The sequence below is a fragment of the Littorina saxatilis genome, linkage group LG3, assembly GCF_037325665.1.
Source record: "Littorina saxatilis isolate snail1 linkage group LG3, US_GU_Lsax_2.0, whole genome shotgun sequence".
In the NCBI taxonomy this organism is placed as follows: domain Eukaryota; kingdom Metazoa; phylum Mollusca; class Gastropoda; order Littorinimorpha; family Littorinidae; genus Littorina; species Littorina saxatilis.
This window is the reverse complement of record NC_090247.1, coordinates 44,414,041-44,435,280: the sequence shown is the minus strand read 5'-3', so window position 1 is coordinate 44,435,280 and position 21,240 is coordinate 44,414,041. Positions and strand designations below refer to the sequence as shown.

The 21,240-nt window shown below is 42.9% G+C and overlaps 1 protein-coding gene across 1 annotated transcript in view; it reads left to right on the top strand.

Moving 5' to 3' along the window:
• Positions 1 to 16,537, top strand: part of LOC138962466 (uncharacterized) — a 46,087-nt gene extending 29,550 nt beyond the window's left edge. The window contains exons 9-19 of the mRNA XM_070334292.1: positions 2,088 to 2,263; positions 3,312 to 3,388; positions 3,906 to 4,048; positions 4,924 to 5,252; positions 5,882 to 5,996; positions 6,245 to 6,401; positions 7,736 to 7,880; positions 8,618 to 8,751; positions 8,976 to 9,132; positions 9,498 to 9,638; positions 10,763 to 16,537. Of these exons, the coding sequence (XP_070190393.1) occupies positions 2,088 to 2,263; positions 3,312 to 3,388; positions 3,906 to 4,048; positions 4,924 to 5,252; positions 5,882 to 5,996; positions 6,245 to 6,401; positions 7,736 to 7,880; positions 8,618 to 8,751; positions 8,976 to 9,132; positions 9,498 to 9,638; positions 10,763 to 11,191 (2,003 nt within the window). The 3' untranslated portion in view covers positions 11,192 to 16,537. The remainder of the gene's footprint in view (positions 1 to 2,087; positions 2,264 to 3,311; positions 3,389 to 3,905; positions 4,049 to 4,923; positions 5,253 to 5,881; positions 5,997 to 6,244; positions 6,402 to 7,735; positions 7,881 to 8,617; positions 8,752 to 8,975; positions 9,133 to 9,497; positions 9,639 to 10,762) is intronic.
• Positions 16,538 to 21,240: the final 4,703 nt, after the last annotated feature.

The following is a 21,240-nucleotide window of genomic DNA, read 5'->3' as shown; positions in this document are numbered from 1 at the left end:
CTGTGTTATAGTCTCCTGCCTGTCGTGTTGCGACTTTGGCAATTGGTTCTTGTGACTGCGGATTTCGTCTCTTCCTCTTCTCCATCATGCTTGCATGATGTGAGTTGGGACGATTTCTGCCGGGTTGGGCTTCCGGCCTGGTCACCCCTTCTTCACTTGCAACTATGACTATTACTGAGAACTCTGGTCTCGGGAGGCTGACGGCTGGTTCGCTTCACGGTTTTCCGTCTTTCTTACCAGCTTCGTCCTTTCTGTTTCGGGTTTTTTGATTCATTTTCAATTACCTACAAGCAGTCTGCTCTGCGATCACGCTGGCTTTTGTCATTTTGTTTCCGGTCTCCGGTCACATTAGGATTTGGCCACTGCGGGTCCGCATTTGCGGTGCTTAGGCACTACCTTAGGTCGCTTCGTCCCCTTTTTTTTTTACCCCTCTCTCTGCTTGCGCAGGGATGGGCATGGGACGACTGGTGACCGTCTCCCTTGAGTTTTGCTCATTGAGGTGGACCCTGGTACTTGATACTCAGGCGTCTCTCTCTTTCCGGTTTGGAGTTTGGTCACTCTTCCGGAGCTGACTGTTCTCTCAACGGCCTTTGGGCCTCACTCCATCCCAAAGTTTTCTTACTTTGGCATGTTTGCCTTATGGTCTCCGTGAGGGTCGGTTCTTTTCAGGGCTTAGCCGGCAACCTTACGCACGGATCGTTTCCAGGCCATTAGCATTTCCTTCCATTTAAGGGGGGGGGGGGGGGCAGCTTGTCCTTCCCTCTACTTGGTCGGGTTTATCCAAGACTGGGGTCCTTTTCCGGACTGTTTTACGGTTCAGAAGATTGGAAGAAGTGCTGGGCACAGCTTACTGGCTCTCTGAGGTTGTCTTTCGCATTTCTTGCCTGAGAGACATCTCGGCTGTCAATCAGGGTGGTTCTCGGTCCGTTTCTGTCCTTTGGCAGTGGGCCAGTTCCTGGCAAGGGTTTAGAGTGAGTCAGTGGTTGCTTTCTCACGGGATCCTTTCCTGACTTTTGGCAGTGGGCCAGTTTCTTGGCAAGGGATTTTCTTGCCCTCCGCCTTGTCATAGCTTATGCTATCTTTCCCTCGGCTCGGCCCGAGCTCTTTCCAGGGCCTGGGCCTCCTCCTTGGCCTTTTTGGCCTATGGGGTTTGGATGATGTCCTGCGCACAGCTTCTGGCGCTAGGATTTTGTCTTATCAGGTTCTGCAGACATTGCTGCCCTCTGTCAGGATGGGTCTCGGCCCATTCCTTCCTTGGTGGCAGCTGGCTTTTGTCTCTCCAGAACTTTAGAGTGAGTTTGAACTTTTTGATCTTACCCACCACCTTGTTGGAGTTATCTGCTAATATGTGACTCGGAGTAAGAATATGTAATTTAATCGAAAATTTTTAATTAAATTTTCATTTGATTAATATACTTACCCGAGTCACATAGGTAATTCCCTCCCACCTTCCCCGCTTTTAGTTTCTTTGTATTCTAGAAGTCGAATGAGGGTGTCTCGTATTTGGTACGAGATCTGTGGCGTGATGCACGCTACGGGAGGCAACCCAGGGTAGCAAGCTTGCTACTTTTTTGCTTGGGTTGCTTCCCTTATACTATAGACGGGATAGCGTTTTTCAGTCTACCTAGCATCTCGACTGCATCAATGCTAATATGTGACTCGGGTAAGTATATTAATCAAATGAAAATTTAATTAAAAATTTTCGATTATCTCACACGTCTTGTCTTTGCAGGCTTGCCTCACTTACTGATGGTGCGTGTGCGGTGGGTGAGCGGTGTGGGTGTGCTGCTGCTGTGTTACCCTGTGCTACAACAGGTGGGCCTGGTCTCACACATCTTGTCTTTGCAGGCTTGCCTCACCTACTGATGGTGTGTGTGCGGTGGGTGAGCGGTGTGGGTGTGCTCCTGCTGTGTTACCACCTGCTATGACAACTGGGCCTGGTCTCATACGTCTTGCTTTCATTGCTTTTGCAGGCTTGCCTGACCTGTTGATGGTGCGTGTGCGGTGGGTGAGCGGTGTGGGTGTGCTGTTGCTGTTACCCCATGCTACAACCACTGTGCCTTGTCTCACACATCTTGTCTTTGCAGGCTTGCCTCACTTACTGATGGTGCGTGTGCGGTGGGTGAGCGGTGTGGGTGTGCTGTTGCTGTGTTATCCCGTGCTGCAACAGCTGGGCATAGTCTCACACTTCCTGCTGTCCCTGCCGCTTGTAGTGGGCGTCTTCACTGCCCTTGCCCTTATGCTCAGTCTCAAGAAGCCAAAGGTGAACATCCATTGGAGACACTCACTGGTGCTGACAAAGATAACCAGTCTTACAATTGTTTCTTTGCTGTATGCTAAGAATGGGTTTTTGACTCACATATATGAGAGTCTATGGATTGGTACTTTTTGTCTGATACAGTGGTCGCCGCTTAATAAAACCACTTCTGGACCGACGAAAAATGGCTTTAATAAGCGGCGGATTTATTAACCGGCGGTCCAGGAATACGTCATTTTCGAAAGAAAAAAAATCTCTTTTGTTTACGTCACTCAGTCACTTTTTCGTCATTTACACTTGTTTGAATCTAAACAAAACTTCACGAAGGATGTTGAACTTTTGTTTTAATTATGTACATGTACGTGTACTTTGATCACTTCGGTACATCAATAATTTCACTGTCACCGTCACGAACCATTACTCGTCAGAGAAGAACGATTTTATGAGTGTTTGTTTGTTGGTCGTCTTCCACATCAGAACAAGATAATGTGAGTTTTAGTCACAAACTACGTGATTTCTCTGAGAAAACTGGCTTTAATAAGCGGCGGGTTGGTTTTATTAACCGGCTTTTTCTAATACATAAGATATAGTGATAAATCCGGACCGTCTGAAATCGGCTTTTATAAGCGGCTGGCTCTATTAACCGCGGTTTTATTAAGCGGCGTCCACTGTAGTGTGTATCATTGTATGTTCCAGTTGACAATGTGCTATTTGACAATATTTCAGACAATAAGTGCTTAAGATGCACCATATTTGCTATGATAATGAACAAGGGCATTCATCCTGGGGAAATCTAGGGTCTGATTTTTTTTGTCTTTTCTTTTTTTGTTACCCTTTCTTTTCTTTCTTTCTTATTTTGTTTGAAACCACATGTACATTTTAGCAGTCAGAATTGGCCTTGGCAAGATGAAATAAAAGGACATTTTATTTACAAGGGAGGAATCATAATTGTGGTGTTGAAGAAGATTTGTGTTGAAGGGATGGAGGTGTACTTGACTCAGAACGTTGATGTTGCTCAAGATAAATCTGACAGGAATCTTCTCTTGCCTATAAGGTGTTGTCCCTGTTGCTGATGGCTGGCCTGACACTGTTGATGTGTTTGTGGATGTCCTACCTTCCTTGGGGCCTCATGTATCCTTTTCCTACTATTGTTATAGTGTTTTGACCTATGCTGTGTGCTGGATTTCACATGTTAGACTGCACAGCACTTGGATCGTTGTGATATAGACTGCAAAACCTGGCCTAGAGGCTCACACCCAAACACACACACACACACACACACACACACACACACACACACACACACTCACACACACACACACACACAAAAACACACATTCATATGACTTAAGTTTTTGGAAGGGGCCTACCAAACAAATTTGATTTGTTCACATTTAGGAAAATGAACACTTAAGTGCGCTGTGCTCTTATTATCACTCTTCATCAGTGTTATCAAAAGAAAACCGGGCCCCCCAAGGTATAGTCTCTTTAATGGTCAATCAGAATCCTTCACTTTGATGAGAGTACAGTACATGTATGTGTATTATGTATCACCTTTACATTGTACCAGTCAGTTGCTGCACGAAAAGAGTTGTACTTACACAGAATGTTGACTACTTCTTGACCTATTTTCCTTAATTTTTGCAAGCTATTATTTCCTTGGTGTACTTCCGCTGAGAGCATTTTATGCGCTGGTGGCGTCCAACTTTGTGCTGTGCATCCTTGTCATCTTTGCTGCGTGGCACAACTCCAAGGAGATCCTGGGCCTCCTGCTTCTGCTCCAAGCCACAGGTGAGCTGGGATTGTTTGCAGTTGCCATGGCTGTTTTCATTTCATTTTTATTTCATTAACTCTATTATCCCAATGCTGGGAAATTCAGGTCGCATTCTCCCAGTGGAAAGCTAGCAGCAACAAGAGTCGCGCTACCCAGGGGGTGTTGTGTGTTTAGGTGTAATCAGCCACATGCACTTATGGCAGAATGGCTGAGTTCTTTTGTGTGCCACTGTGGTGACACAGGGGTGGGACATGGATACCATCACCGTGTCCGTCCCTACCGGGATTTGAACCTGTTACCTAAGGATCACAAGTCCAGTGCTCTCCCACTGAGCCTCCCAGCCCCCCCTTGCTTGGTGGCATTGTGGTTAATGCAATGTCTCTAGTCTATGCTTTGGTCCTCAGTCAGAAGTTTGTACAAGTTTCTCTGAGTTGACTTTAACTGTGCTGACTCACTATTTGGCTGTTGCTTTGTTTTTTGTAGAACCGGTTTTGCAATCGTCTGACAACCTGCGCAGTAAAACATTTCTTCATTTCTTTGTCTTTATGAAAGCATACACCGTGATCATTGAGTGCATAAAATATTCTGTGCTCACTTATCATGAGTGAGTGGAATGTTTGACTTATTTGATGTGCTTGCTGCAGCACAATTCACTAACCATTAATAAAACTGTAAAGTAGATCTCTGTAATTTTTGTGGGGAAAATAATGCTGGCAGAAGGTAAAAACTCCAAGAAGAATTAGATCAAGTTAGAGTGTGATTGCAAGATTGATATGTGATACTTTTCCTCTCGAGATTGTGATAAACAAAATTATAATGAGACTTTGTAGTAATTTTGTAGTTTTTGCTGTGAAGCCAATTATCAGTCTCCTTTGTTGTGTGTCCACTGCAGGTCTGACAGTGTGTGAAGTGGGGCTGTACCAGGCAGGCCTCTACCCTCTGCCCACCTTTCAACTGACCGGTATCATGGCAGCCTACATGCTGCATCGCTTGTATCTTGCCGATAAGCTCACTCGCAACACTGCAGCTTTTGCCTCGGCCGTGCAGTTGACGAAAACGGCGATCACTGCCTTGGGTTATTTGCTGCAAGAAGGAATGATGATCAGGGATAAAAGAGTGGTGGAAATATCGGCTGCAGACTTTTTGACCTTGCTGGCGTTTGTGGGTGTTGTTGTGTGGATATTTGTGTATGAGACGAAAGAGGAGGTGTCTCTGTTTGAGGTGAGTTGAATGCACACTTTGTCTTCCTCTTTTTCTGAATGTTCTTTATTTCCCATTTGTTCCTTTCTGTCTTCCTTTAATGCCTGCCTTTATCTTTTTTATTTTTTTTATTGATCTTTTTTGCCTGTCATACTCTGTCGAAGGATAAGCCTAATATTGTGTCTCACAGATCTTATGTCCCTGTGTCCACCTGTTGGACAGATTTCACGTTCAAAACCAGAGCTGTGCGCGTGACATACAAATCAGCTTGAATTGTTTTCATAGACTTATTTACAGTCAAGGTAAAACATCTGTTACTTATGATGTAAAATTCCTGTGCATCACCAATGACATCTCAACAGAAATGTAGAAAACTGTAGAGTTATGCCAAATGTACACACAGTCCTGTGTGTATCTCAGAAAGACTACTTTTGTTATCAGGGTAATTTGGTTGGTAGTAGTGTGTTGTGTGCACTATGTACAGACTGTTACAGAATGCACATGTGTACAGTGGCACCCCTCTTTAAAGACCTTCACAAATCTGAGAAAATTAGGTCTTAAAAAGGAGGGAGTCTTAAATTGGGGTGTCTTAAAAGGGGGGTTTCAGTGTACCCCGTAAATGTAGCACACTTGGTTCAACTTGTGTGCAGTCTGGAAAGCATGTGGGCCTCCTGATGCTGTGCCTGGGAGTCAGCGCTAGGTCCTTTCTGGTCCCCATCGGTCGTCTGCTACTACAGGATGACCCCACACTGGCCGACCTTGTAGGTAAGTGATGGCCTGGGGTTGTTACTACAGCCGTACCAGATGATGGAACATCACACACGCACACATTGTTTGTTTGTTGTTCTTCTAATTTGTTGTTATTTATTGAACGGTTTGTTGTTCGTTAAAGCAAGCTACCCAGGACGTGGGCAGTTAAAGTGTCATTGCGTGTTGTGTAAAGCAAGTGGAGCGCTTATCGGGACCTGCGCTATAGAGAAGTGATTTGTTATTATTGCATTGTCTGCTTTCAGGTCTGTGGTACGGTCTGAGCAGTGTCTTGGTGTTGCTGTACGCCCTGCAGCATAGTGGATCAGCCAGCGTGATGGAGCAGTTGATGAGAGTGGCCATCGTCCTGGGGGCAGTGGGGGCTCTCGTCATGGCCATGCAGCCCCAGTTTGTCTTCACACTGTGAGTACAGAGGCTTGGACATATATATCCTCCATAGAATATGTGGGGTACAGGTTCTGACGTGAGCTCAGTGGTCGTGGTTCTCCCTTCTAAGTGGAAAGTTCGGGTTTGGAATCATAGCAACGTCTGGTGTGTATAAAGAAGGTGTTGACTTTTTATTTAACCTCCTGGTTCAACAGTGTCAGCAGCTGTGCTACGTACCAGTCACTATTGTATGTCAACAGCTATGCCCTGTACTAATCATTCAAGCTCTGTACCAGTCATGCAGAAACACTCTGTTGTGTGTCAACAGCCCTGTACTAAGTAATCGAGCTCTGTACCAGCCATGCAGATACATTGTGTTGTATGTCAACAGCTATGCCCTGTACTAATCACTCAAGCTCTACCAATCAAGCAGTAACATTGTGTTATATGTTAACAGCTATGCCCTGTACTAATCACTCGAGCTCTACCAGTCATGCAGTAACAGTGTTGTATGTCAACAGCTATGCACTATACAAATCATTCGAGCTCTGTACCAGTGATGCAGTAACAGTGTGTTGTATGTCAACAGCTATGCCCTGTACTAATCACTCAAGCTCTACCAATCAAGCAGTAACATTGTGCTGTATGTTAACAGCTATGCCCTGTACTATATATTCAAGCTCTACCAGTCATGCAGTAACAGTGTGTTGTATGTTAACAGCTATGCCCTGTTCTAATCACTCAAGCTCTACCAGTCATGCAGTAACAGTGTTGTATGTCAACAGCTATGCACTATACAAATCATTCGAGCTCTGTACCAGTGATGCAGTAACACCGTCGCGATATAACCTTGAACGGTTGAAAACGACGTTAAACACCAAATAAAGAAAGAAAGAAAGATGCAGTAACAGTGTGTTGTATGTCAACAGCTATGCCCTGTACAAATTCCAGCTCTGTACCAATGATGCAGTAATAGTGTGGTGTATGTCAACAGCTATGCCCTATACAAATCATTCCATCTCTGTACCAGTCATGCAGAAACATTGTGTTGTATGTCAACAGCTATGCACTATACAAATCATTTCAGCTCTGTACCAGTGATGCAGTAACAGTGTGTTGTATGTCAACAGCTATGCCCTGTACCAGTGATGCAATAACAGTGTGCTGTATGTCAACAACTATGCCCTGTACCAGTGATGCAGTAACAGTGTGTTGTATGTCACCAGCTATGCCCTGTACCAGTGATGCAGTAACAGTGTGTTGTATGTCAACAGCTATGCCCTGTACCAGTAATGCAGTAACAGTGTGTTGTATGTCAACAGCTATGCCCTGTACCAGTGATGCAGTAACAGTGTGTTTTATGTCAACAGCTATGCCCTGTACCAGTGGAGCGAGGTGTTGAGCATCCTACTGCTGGCTGCCATACTGGCCACAGGAGTGACGGTCAGCTTCTTCCAGACACTGGTCACAGCCGCTGTTCTGGGCGTCTGCCCTGGTGTCCATGCTGCTCTGCTGGTAAGGAACAGTGGAAGAACAGTAGATGCTGAGCATGAGGAATTTAAAGCAGCAAATCACTTTAAAAGTGATGTTACCCATAACAGTAGGACTTTATTTTTAGAAAATTCTGTCCTTGATGATGAAGCCACAAAGGAAGGGGTTATTTAGTGCACTGCTGTTCACCATAAACTCGCATTACATTGGATAGTAAGGACTAAGTTACAAAAGCTGTGAACTTGCAAGGCAAGCATATGTGGAGAGTTTGCGTTGATCAGGATAAGGTGTTTTGCAGAAATATGTTTAACGTCTTCTTCACAGCTATACTTGCATCTATTGTTAGTACGGTCAAACCTGTCCTGGCGACCGCCTCTTGATAACCACCACCTGCCCCATTACAACCACCCTTAAGTCTCCCCGAAGAGGTTCTGTCTTATACAACTTACCTTGTCATAACCACCACCTGCCCCATTACAACCACCCTTAAGTCTCCCCGAAGAGGTTCTGTCTTATACAACTTACCTTGTCATAACGACCACCTGCCCATTACAACCACCCCTAAGTCTCCCCGAAGAGGTTCTGTCCTATACAACTTACCTTGTCAAACCACAGCCTGTTTATGATATAAGGACCACTTATGGGTTGTCCTTTGGATGTTCGTTACAGACACGTTTCACTGTATCATGGAGAGTTTGACCCTTTTGCTGCACTACTAGGTGAAGACAAGGAAATTGTCACAGAAGTATTTTATGTTTCAGCTGTACGAACAAGAGGCCACAGTTCTTCACCTCTCACTTGTAGCTGCTCTTACCTGCACGCTGCTGGCTTTCTTCATTATTATTGTCAAAACTCAGGAAGTGTCAGACACGGCAGAAAACTTCTTCAAAATTGGGTGAGATAGCTTGTCAGCATGTTTTGCAGTCTTAATAATTGTATGTGGGATTGTGAGGGTGTTTTCGCATTTGCTTTAATAGTAGGGCTCTTGCCACAAATTCAGAGAATGGCGTAAACTTTTCTTGTGGACATGCTATCTTACTTCAGCACATTTTCATTTGAGTACCTTTTATTGTTATCTTGTTCTTGCTTTTGTCATAAATATCAGATCTGATGTTTCAGAACGGTGACAGCGGTAGTGTTGCTGGCAGCCGTGATGGCGGTGGACCTCATTAACCTGGAGGCTCGCAGTTCACTGTGGACCTACCCTTGTTGGAGAGTGGCGCTGGGTGTGATGGCAATTGTCGCGCTGGCCCTGAAAATGCTGGCTGTTAAACTGGTATGTGCTACACTTCCCTTTTTTCTTGACATGCAGGGATTAGGCCAGAATCAGATCTGACAAACATGTTATAATCTACTTGTATGAAATTCCAGTGTGTGTTGAAACTGCAGTCGGTGAACACAAAGAGAAGAAGCACGCACTAGGTTCTTGTACTGATTCAACGCAAGATCTCAAATCATTTGTGGGTCACAATACAAATATATTGGTTGGTGTAAAGATCAGTGGACTACACTTGTTGTTTTGTTTCAGTTTCTGTGAGTGTGAATGTATGCCTGTGTTTCTTTGTGCGTGTGTGTATGCATGTGTATGAAGAAAGAGAAAACGCCCTGCATTTCAAATGCTATGTATTCTTTCATGTAAAGGGTCCACAGCACTTGCCGCTGACAAAGAGAGAAGATCACGGCTTGCCGCTCATTCCAGTGATCGGCAACATGGCAACAGTGGCCACCTTCCTCCTGGCGTGTACACAGGGGCCTGAAGATGGCCTGCTGCACGACTTGTGGGTAGGTGGAACAGCGAGAGAGACATTTAGTACAGTATAGTATAATTCATGACTTGTGGGTAGGTGGAACAGCGACAGAGACATTTAGTACAGTATAGCATAATTCATGACTTGTGGGTAGGTGGTACAGTGAGAGAGACATTTAGTACAGTAAAGCATAATTCATGACTTGTGGGTAGGTGTAACAGTGAGAGAGACATTTAGTACAGTATAGTATAATTCATGACTTGTGGGTAGGTGTAACAGTGAGAGAGACATTTAGTACAGTTTAGTATAATTCATGACTTGTGGGTAGGTGGAACAGCGACAGAGACATTTAGTACAGTAAAGCATAATTCATGACTTGTGGGTAGGTGGAACAGCGACAGAGACATTTAGTACAGTAAAGCATAATTCATGACTTGTGGGTAGGTGGTACAGTGAGAGAGACATTTAGTACAGTATAGCATAATTCATGACTTGTGGGTAGGTGGTACAGTGAGAGAGACATTTAGTACAGTATAGCATAATTCATGACTTGTGGGTAGGTGGTACAGTGAGAGAGACATTTAGTACAGTATAGCATAATTCATGACTTGCGGGTAGGTGGAACAGTGAGAGAGACATTTGGTACAGTATAGCATAATTCATGACTTGTGGGTAGGTGGAACAGTGAGAGAGACATTTAGTACAGTATAGCATAATTCATGACTGGAGGGTTAGTGGAAAGCCGGGGGTCACATTTTGTAGCATGCTGTTATAGTAATCAATGTGAAGATGCAAAAATATATGTCAGAAATGTACACAGCAATCCTGTGAGTTTAATGCCATTAATCCTGTCAAAATTGTTTTTTAAAATGTCCTGGCAAAGCATGTTGAAGGTAGTTAATTATAAAAGCCCCCTCCCACCCCACCCTAATTTTTGTTTTTAATTCACTGCAGTTTTGAGAGAGAAAATGCAGAAGATTTTTAACGCAAGTGGGTAATTTGTTTGTGTCAAAGAACAGCAGAGTTACTTTTTGTAAAGTGCTCTTTTTTCCGTTTGTTTTACTTATTGGTAATGTACACTTAATTTTTTTAAACATTTCACAAGTAAGGCAGCACTTTAAACTCCAATCCTTCAACACTGTTTCTGAATGGTTTCAGTGTAGTGCATCAGCGCTGTTCCTGGTCTTCCTGCAGCGGGACTCCCTCCTCCTCTCCTCCCTGTCGCCTAGCAACAGGGGCACACCTACCGTCGTGGCCGCCATAATGGCTCTCGTCCTGTCCACAATATGGCGCTCAAGGCTGTGGCTCTTTAATGGAATCTTCAGCACCATTGTGGGATTCTTAGAAATTGTCTCCGTATTCGCCTCGCTTCCAGTGTACATCGTCCTTGCAGGCATAATGTGGCGAGGAGAGATCTGGTCGGAAAAGGCGGTGGTGTTTATGTTGCCCATGAACGCTTTGTTGGTTTTGTTGGGGACTTCTTTCACTTCCTGGGCTTTGTGTGTGGCTGGGGCTGTGTGTGGTATCGGCATGATGATGTTCAAGCTGCCCCTGCTTCCGTACAACTGTCAAATCATGCAGAGGTGAGGGTTTAGGGACGATGAGGGGAGGGTGGTAGGTGTCTGTTTTGACAATTGAATTGTTACGGGAAGGTGGTGTGTGTCTGTTTTGACAGTTGAACTGTGAGAGGAGGTGGTTGTCTGATTTGACAGGTGGAGAGTCTGTGACTGGTGGCTTGATGTTGGTTGTGTGGTGGGATGACTGTGTCGCCAGTTGCTTTGTCTTGTGTATGGGGCATACACTGCAGAAGCTGAACGAATTTTCTGAACTGAACAGTTTGTATGTGTGATGGGGATGATGAATAAGTGAGTGTAGATGTGTGTGTGTGTGTGCGTGTGTGTGTGTGTGTGTGTGTGTGTGTGTGTGTGTGTGTGTGTGTGTGTGTGTGTGTGTGTGTGTGTGTGTGAGGGAGCAAGAGAGAGAAAGAGAGAAACAAACAGCAAGAGGGTGATGGTGTGTATACATTTCCAAAACATTCCACTGTTTTTGCATGAGTTAGCCTGGTGATATGTAATCACAATCATATTATGTAAAACAGGTCTGTAAACTGTCAGGGTAAAGGTATTATTCAGGCCACACAGAGTGACCATAAGAAAAATGACCTCATGCATATACAGTGGAACCCCTCACAAAGACCCCCTCTCTAACGACTACCCCGCCACAACGACCCTTTTTTTTTTTAACCGATGTGTTTCCTTATATAGTTGTCACCAGTGTAGCGACCACCCCGCTCTAACGTCTAAGGACCGACCTAACAGCTTGTGTAACGACTTTGTCAGACCACAGGCGGAGGTATCGTTTACTGGACCACCACTATGATAGTAAGACTACTTGTAGTCTTACTATGATAGTGGTGGTCCAGTGAACGATACCTCTGCCTGTGGTCTGACAAAGCCAAGACTCTCGGTCAGCGTAACGCATCACTGACAAACTGGTTATAACCAGTTGAATAGACCCTATCGGTATTCCAAGCTCTCGTGATCTCTCGCAAACTTCAGAGCATAGCAAAGCATGTGGTACAGCGATCTCGTGCGAGGTGCACAAGCCAAGGTTCGAAGTTCTCGCGATGTTCAAAGCATAACAAAGAGCGTGTCTCGCGAGAGCTGCTCAGATACCGAAAAGGTCTATAGCATTCACCTAAGGGAAGTCGCCGCGGATTTTCATTTTGCTCGATTAGCGATTACCGGTACTTTATTAGCTCTCTACTCAAGACTCGGCGCTTTTCTCTTTCTTTCGGGAATCTTCGTTTGTCAACAAGTCGTCGTGACAAGATAGCGTACAGAGAAACACCGGATGTGTCTTTTTTGTGTCTCGCGATAGTTGGAGCGAGAGCCGCCATGTTGTGTTTTCGTCTGCTCGAAATGTGCTCAAAAGTCGTAAATCATCCCAAAAAAGCTTATTCCGGGCGGGACTACATGTGTGTGTTGGTTACAAATTGTGTGTGTGATATTTTTCTTGAAACTTTTTCACTTTTCTTCTTTGTTTCACTTGTTTATTCTCGGATCCGATTTCGCCAAATACCGTACTTTCGTTTGCCTGGTTGTTTTGATTGATTGACACGATCTGATTATATTTTTTTCGACGGCGGCTAATATAGTGACGCGGCCTATACGTGGCTCGTCCCATTTTTTTTTTAACGTCGGGGTTCGGCTTATAAAACGGTGCGTCTTGTAATCCGTCAAATACGGTAACTCTTTTTGAATTGAAACATGCACCAGAACTGGTGGACACCATCGACAATGTCAAACATGAAATCGAAGCAGTTTTCTTGAGGAAACGGTCGTCAGCAACTCAAACTTCTCTGTTTTCTTTTTTTAAGAAAATCTGAGGTGACTTTCTTTGTGGCCCCCTGACCCCGCCCCCTCCCTCTGTAAGGACCCCCCTCCATAAGGACCGAATTTTGTCAACATTTTCTAGGTCGCTAGAGAGGGGTTCCACTGTATGTGTACAGTTCTTTATTTGAGGAACACAGGGTGCTGTTTAAAAAAAAAGATTTCATGAAAAGTGTGTCTCAGACGATGAAATGACAGCTTCTCTGATTTGCCAGTAGAACATAAGAATAAGGTATCATATTGGCCAGTACATGTAGAATATAAGGATAAGGTATCACAGGGATGTTGCCACAAATTCATACCTATAGGACAAAATGTCCTGAGCTCTTCGGTATCAATAGGACACTTGACTGCTTTCATACATTTTAATAGGACATTATAATTTTGTGTGAAACGCAAAAGTGCACACACACATATCAGAATATGCACCAACATTGTGTGCGTATGTTTTTCACTTTTGTTTCAAACAGGACACACCCAAAAAAGAAACAAACAAACTAAAAAGCAATAAAAAACATCAGCACTCTTACTTTGATTGGCACACAAACTGCATGATTTCCTGACAGAGCATTTTGCTTGACAGATTCGACAAAACAGTTTCTCAGTGTCAGCCATAAATAGTTAACCTTATTAAAAGATCGATTGTGTGAATTTCCTGCTGTACCGACACCATCTACTAGTGACGAAACTTTACTTTCCGTGATTGTGGAGGTTTCAGCGACGACACTCATTGGCACTGTTATTTTCCAGAATGATGCTACCAGTCGTGTAACACACGATACCGTTGAAACGCCAAAGGTGTTCAGCTTTTGCTGTTCTTTGGCAGGCTTTAGTTTTTTTTCGGTGGCATAATTCAGTGCCGTGCGCTTCATTTCTAACCGAAAGCAAATTAAAGCAGATGCAAGACTTAGTCAGTTGGAGTTGACTCCCGTATTCCTTACTTTAGTGTGCTGTAGACGGGTGTACGCAAACGGCTCATTCTGCAAACGGTTTGGAAAACGCAAGATCTGCACTGCACAACTTCAGTGCACCTGTACGCTAGCGCGCTCGGTCGGTTTTTGAAGATTTCTATAATGAAAGGAAAATTATCAAATAACGCGCTGTCCAAAGGAATGGAGTTCTTATCGGACAATGATCGCGCTGAGTTGAAAACGATAGGACATTTGACCACCATGTGGCCATGTGAATCGGACATTAGTGCCTTTTAATCGATCTATGTCCGATGTCCGACGCCTAACGACATCCCTGTATCATATTGGCCAGTACATGTAGAACATAAGGATAGGGTATCATATTGGCCAGTACATGTAGAATATAAGGATAAGGTATCATATTGGCCAGTACATGTAGAATATAAGGATAAGGTATCATATTGGCCAGTACATGTAGAATATAAGGATAAGGTATCATATTGGCCAGTACATGTAGAATATAAGGATAAGGTATCATATTGGCCAGTACATGTAGAATATAAGGATAAGGTATCATATTGGCCAGTACATGTAGAATATAAGGATAAGGTATCATATTGGCCAGTACATGTAGAACATAAGGATAAGGTATCATATTGGCCAGTACATGTAGAACATAAGGATAAGGTATCATATTGGCCCGCGAGGTTGCCCTCTTGGAAACTTGGGCTGCTTTCTCACATGCAGATCATCTCTTACTTGAAATAACTTCAAAGCTGACTGCAGACATTGATGTTACACTATGTACTGCCAGTCAAAAAGCTTGTAAGGCCACATGTTACTGGTGCAACATCTTCTGTTCATTTGCCATGCAGTGTGTTATTGTTGGTTGGAGAGGAGGGTTCTAGTCACACATTTGTACATTTCATGTTGAGAAATCTTGTAGTCAAACCTGCTCTGGCGACCGCCTCTCCAAAATGACCACCTACCCATTACGACTACAGTGTACCTTAAAAGATCACCAACAGGTTTTCTTCCTTAGGTATAATTGACCTTTGCATAGCGACCACTGGTCTATAACGACTCCTTTTGGTCAGTCTCCTGGCTAATCTTTATACACAGGTTCCACTGCATGATATTTTGCATAAACTTCTTAATTTTTGTGTCATTTTGCCTTGTTCACTTTTGATCTTTGCATGGTTTATGATAAGCATTTTGGCCAGTCTCCATGCATCTTTGTGCTCACTTCTTTCATTGAAGAGGTGATCAATGTAAATGGAGTCTGAAATTGTAACAATCTCCACAAGTACTGAAACTACAGCAGTAGTTTCATACAGCCCTGTTCTTCTGTATGAAGAATGTATTTGAATTATTACACTAAAATCTTGAAAAACAAAACAAATGAATAAACCTTACTGGCACAGCCATGCACACGATTTTGCAATGCGGTGGCATTAAAGGGTTAATGTTAGTGCATGTATGTAATCCTTGTCACTGGCCTCAGAAAAGTAAACTACAAGCTACTGCAATGAGAAAATATGGTTGCACCTGTTTTAACTTTAACATTGTTATCTTTTAAATCGTTATTGCGCCAGCTGATGACAAGCAGGCTTATTGTGTTCCATTTCAAGCAAAGATAAATACTTGAGATGTGTGTAGGTTGTGTTGTGCATGTTCATGTGTGTGTTATTGTGTGTGAGTCCCAAGAGTTTGTGTTATTTATGGTTGCTGCAGTTCAACTTCATATCAGGTGTATCTCCCTTTGTCCCTAGCTCCTCCTGAATATTTCGATCTCAACCTTTGTTATGACTTGTTTGTCTGGCAATTGTTTTTAAAGTCTAGAAGACAGGACCGTTCTTTTTGTTTGTGTTGATGTAAACACTAGTCACATTTAAAGGTACACTTGTGTGAGCATTCATGTTAGCACAACAGGTGTGCCAAGAAGAAGCACCCAGGCTGCTTGTGTGAGCATTCATGTTAGCACAACAGGTCTGCCAAGAAGAAGCACCCAGGCTGCTTCCTGTGCATAATGAGAATTTGTTGTTAAGTGCAGGCATGGGAATTGTCCGCCCAAAGGCAAATTTCCGCCAAATTTTTTTTTTTCCGCCGAAAATGCAAGTGTCTGTCGAAAAAATAAATGGGGGAGGCAAAAATGGTTCTAAAAACTGAATTTAATGGTAAACTTGGAGTTTAGATGACACCAAATTGCACCAATTGGGTTCTTTGGAGAAAAAAAAATCCGGGGGAACATGCCCCCGAACTCCCCTAGCAGGGCTAGGCGCTTTGCGCCGTCAACTTTGCCATTACTTACACATTTTCAGCCTTTTTTTACTTTTTTCAATTTCCATGCCTGTAAGTGATATGTAAAGTGCAGGGAGCACAGGACAATTCTGTGGTATGCGCGATATAAGCAACCATCATTATTGCATCAAACGTTACGAAAGTATCAACAGTTGCGTTGGTTTAAACTCTATTCATCTGATGGTATCTTTTTTTTTAATGATGAACATCACTGTGAGCATTTGTGTCACTTATTCATCAGCATTACATCATACTGCATGTTGTATCAGCACTGCACCCTGCGCAACTTATCACCCCCTTGTTTCTTAATAAACAAGTTTATGAATTTATGCCGCTTGGAAGAGTTTCTGTGATTGTAGTGTAATGTCTGTTTGAAGTAAAGTACTCACAAACACACACAGAGGCACATACACACACTCGCACACAAACACTCACATCGAAAGCGTCAGCACTGAAGTGATTCAAAAGTTCGAGTTTAATAGACTGGGCAGTAAATTTGCGTATGATATTTACACACGTATAAAAGTAAACCACACACACAGAAATGCAAACACCATGTGACTAAATAAGAATGTTTAAAATTTGTGTATAATATTTAAAATTAAATAATATCGTAGGGTTTTGATTGGTTCAACGAAATGTACATAACCTATTTATCTACAAGTGTTCTGAGATCAAGGGAATGTGTATATTGAAGAGTTGAGGATAAAAGCTGAAGCTTTCACAATAAGAACAATGACAGTGCTACAACGTCTTTTCTCAAAGAAATATTTCAGAAAACAATTGTGAAAGAAGTTAGAGAAAGGATTCTCACACAAGAAGCTGGTGTACCAAGATGTTCAATTTAAAACAATTGTAGGGCATGATGACAAAATTGGCTTCCGTACATTCCATTGGCTTTGGAGACTCTGATAAGTGGTTTTCGCTCCTGTTTCAGATTCATAGATTTTCATACATTTCATCCAATCTTTGACAGACACAATGAAGATAGGTTGTAAGAAAAATTATTTGAATGACAAAAAGGTTCAAGGTATTATACAAATTGTATACACACTTTGTGAACAACAAACATCACTGGTTCACAAATCATCACTTCTATTCAATTTTAAAGCCATATGTACTCGATGACTATACACGCTAATTGCTTTACCAACAGCTGGAGATAGACTAAATTAAGTTCCCTGCAAAATATTGTGGTCTAGGACCCCTTAAATGTTGAGATATTTGAATTTTCATTTTGATCTGGATCGTCCTATTTATAGATTTGGCAACACATGTAACGTTGATGCAAGGGAGAGAACACCGCGGCTTTGTTGACATCCTCACTTTTTCAGAGGCTAGAACAAGCTGTAATGCATGTATTATGGTCCGCGCATGGTGACGTATCGTCATTATATGGTCTTATGGTGCGTTTGACATCGATTGTGGGCAAACTACACTTTGTAAACACGGGAGTGCGTTAGTATGCCTTTAAGCACTGTCAAAAACTGTTAGAGAACAATCAATAATTGAAAACATGCATGACAATAAATTGCATATTAAAGATGAAGAATAACGTTAATTACACATTAACATGCTTCCATTTGAAACTTCGAGGTCGTCATCGTGGATTGACACCCGACCAAAGCTAATTGAAGCCCGACGGAGCTTCAATTAGACTTTGGGAGGGCGTCAATCCACGATGAAGACCGAGAAGTTTCAAATGGAAGCATGTTAATGTTATTGTAATTCAATCTGACGACGATCTCTTTCCTGCTTTCATGTGATGGTAAACAGACAGAATTGGTTCTGTTCTGTACACACACTACGTTCAGTCCACCTACCTGCAAGGGTCAAGTCCCAAGAAATATGTCTCTGTATTCCCATCTTATCACTCTGCTCCTGTTTTGTTTTCTTTCACATTCATTTTCCCTTCTTTTTGGCGGGTTTCTGGACAGCAAACTCTAAAACAAATTATTTTCATCACAAAAGCGATCTTTGGAATTGACTGACGTAGTCCGGAAGAATTCATGCATCAACTTATGTATCCGACGTCATCACTTCGCATACCTTATGGTCTCGGTATTTCGTTGGCCTTCATATTTCCTACTTGTAAAATGACCCTCAAAGCTAACCGAGACTAGTTGAGGTTGTATCAATGCGCCTCGCCAGCAGGTGGTTAATGGCTTTTTTAGCGAGTGGTTATCAACAATTAATGACCGGTAATTTTTAATGAGTTGGGGCATTCTGACTAATCACAGGATCTGTTTCATTAAAACGCCAACTTGATTGAATTACAATTGCTGATGAACTAGATTTTTTTGTTAAAGAATGGTTCATCATATAGGCACAGTCAATCTTGAAGTAGCCTGAATAGTGTCCCCTGATCTGCGTGTGTCGCACCTGTCCTAAAAAGGTCTAAGAAGTTGAGAAAGTTCTCAGTCTAACCCCAAACACCTTGGCTTTCTTCTGATAGAAGTGAAAAGATCAAAGTCAGTCAGTGCCTGTCTGACTGAGGGCTTGGCCTTTTCAAGTATTCATCCAAAAACAAAGAGACTGCCAACGTTCCAAAATTCAGAAAACCGGCACGGTTGGCCTAGTGGTAAGGCGTCCGCCCCGTGATCGGGAGGTCGTGGGTTCGAACGCCGGCCGGGTCATACCTAAGACTTTAAAATTGGCAATCTAGTGGCTGCTCCGCCTGGCGTCTGGCATTATGGGGTTAGTGCAGGACTGGTTGGTCCGGTGTCAGAATAATGTGACTGGGTGAGACATGAAGCCTGTGCTGCGACTTCTGTCTTGTGTGTGGCGCACGTTAAATGTCAAAGCAGCACCGCCCTGATATGGCTCTTCGTGGTCGGCTGGGCGTTAAGCAAACAAACAAACAAACAAACAAACAAAATTCAGAATAAAAACACAAGAACGTATGTTGTAGGAACGTTTAATTGTGACAAAACAAAACGATGCAGTGACTCACCGATATCAGTGATTGTATCGTTTTGTTTTGTCACAATGAAACATTCCTGTAACATACCTTGCTAATTTTTAAAGTATTGTCGAGCAGAAGACTATGGTAGCACAGGAGGGACACACACCCACATCAGGGGACACTATATATCCAGGCTTCAGGGTGTGCCTTTCTTTGAATTGTTAGGAGATTACTCTTCAGCTGTCAAACGGCCCAACCCAGTACTCACTTGTGCCTTCAAAAACATTTATTGCTAGTCATTGTGATTTTGCAGAATCAATGTTCAAGACACAACCACACTTTTTGTGAAAAGTTTATATGTGCATCGTCATCTTTAATTAAGGTGGATTTACGTATGCCTTCAAGTTGCCTTACCCTGTATCAACAAGAAGAGCAAACGCTCGATCGAGTCACTTTCGCAGTTCTGAATATTATATGAGGCATCAGATGGACAGGAAGAAATTGCTATTCACAACACAATACAGATGTAAATAATTTGATGTAAAGAATAATCATATAAAGTTTGAATCAAATCCGATGAATAGTTTCAGAGATATGATATTTCAATTTTTTTCCTTCAAGACATACCTGTGACCTTGAAAAAGGTCAAAGGTCACCAAAGCAGACGTCAAAGTGTAGAGGTCACTGGGAGTCACGTTCACATAAAATTTGAGCCCGGTCACTTTTATAGTTTCCGAGAAAAGCCCAACGTTAAGTTGTGTGTTGCCGAACAGAAAAGGCTAGTTATCTCCCTTGTTTTTCTGAAAACGTTCGTAAAAGGCTACAGATGTAAATACTTTGATGTAAAGAATAATCCTACAAAGTTTCAATCACATCCGATGAACTTTGTCAAAGATATAAAATGTCTAATTTTTCCTTTGACGCTGACCTGTGACCTTGAAAAAGGTCAAAGGTCAACGAAACCATCGTTAAAGTGTAGAGGTCATTGGAGGTCACGACTAAACAAAATATGAGCCGGATCGCTTTGATAGTTTCCGAGAAAAGTCCAACGTTAAGGTGGTGTCTACGGACGGCCGGCCGGACGGCCGGCCGGACGGACAGACTAACACTGACCGATTACATAGTCACTTTTTCTCAAGTGACTCAAAAATGATAACTGGAATGCATCATAAATATCACTGCAAGCAGCATTTATTTCCGTTTCCCACACACATTTTCACAGCCAATCCATGCGGAAACAAGTGAAATTACGTCATAATTTCAATTATAAATAAAATATTGCACACTGGACAATAGCAAAGTCTGGTCTTTTTTTTCTGCAGAACATCATTTAAATTATCAAAGACTAGAATGAATACCCGCTTCGCCGGGTAGCCGGCTTCGCCGGGAAGAAGTACTTAGAGCCGTACGCCGGCTTCGCCGGGTCCGAACAATGGACCCGCCAAGCTTAGGTCCCTCCCAGATTCGTGGAATGGGAACAGCACGAAAATGATTCAGTGGCCATAATACCATTCCTGACCATATCGAGTCCCATCCTTGTCGACGAATGTAACCGTGTTAATCACCTTTGGAGGCGAACTCCACTCAAACAGGACTGAGCAAGTTATGGCTTCTCAAAGGAAGGCCAGTACATAAAATTACACAAAAGCCGCCAGACCACATCACAAACAGAACTGAACAATGCACAGGTGTTGCTCATATAGAGACACACACACACACACACACAAAAACACAGAGAAGCCGTATCTATAGAGAGATAGATGACAGTGTATTTTTCGCGTGGCTATAAATTGATTCGACCTTTGCACTTTTACAGTGAGGATAATTTACGGGTCCAATTTACGTTCTGTACACTGCGTTGACCTTCTAAAAATAGTAACAGTAACAGAACGCCGGGAATATCCGAAGACGCTCAGCGCAGTGGACAGCGCAGTGACATTCTAAAAATAGTAGTAACTTACAACTGAACGGGAAAGCCACACGAAGGAAGGGAGATAAACGCCAAACACTGGAGAAGATAAGGAAGAGTTACTTATAATGGTGAAATGAACACAAAAAGCAAAATCAGTTCAGCGCTGCGCGCTGAGAGCACGTGTTGAAATATCTCATCGATGATATTGTGTCCGG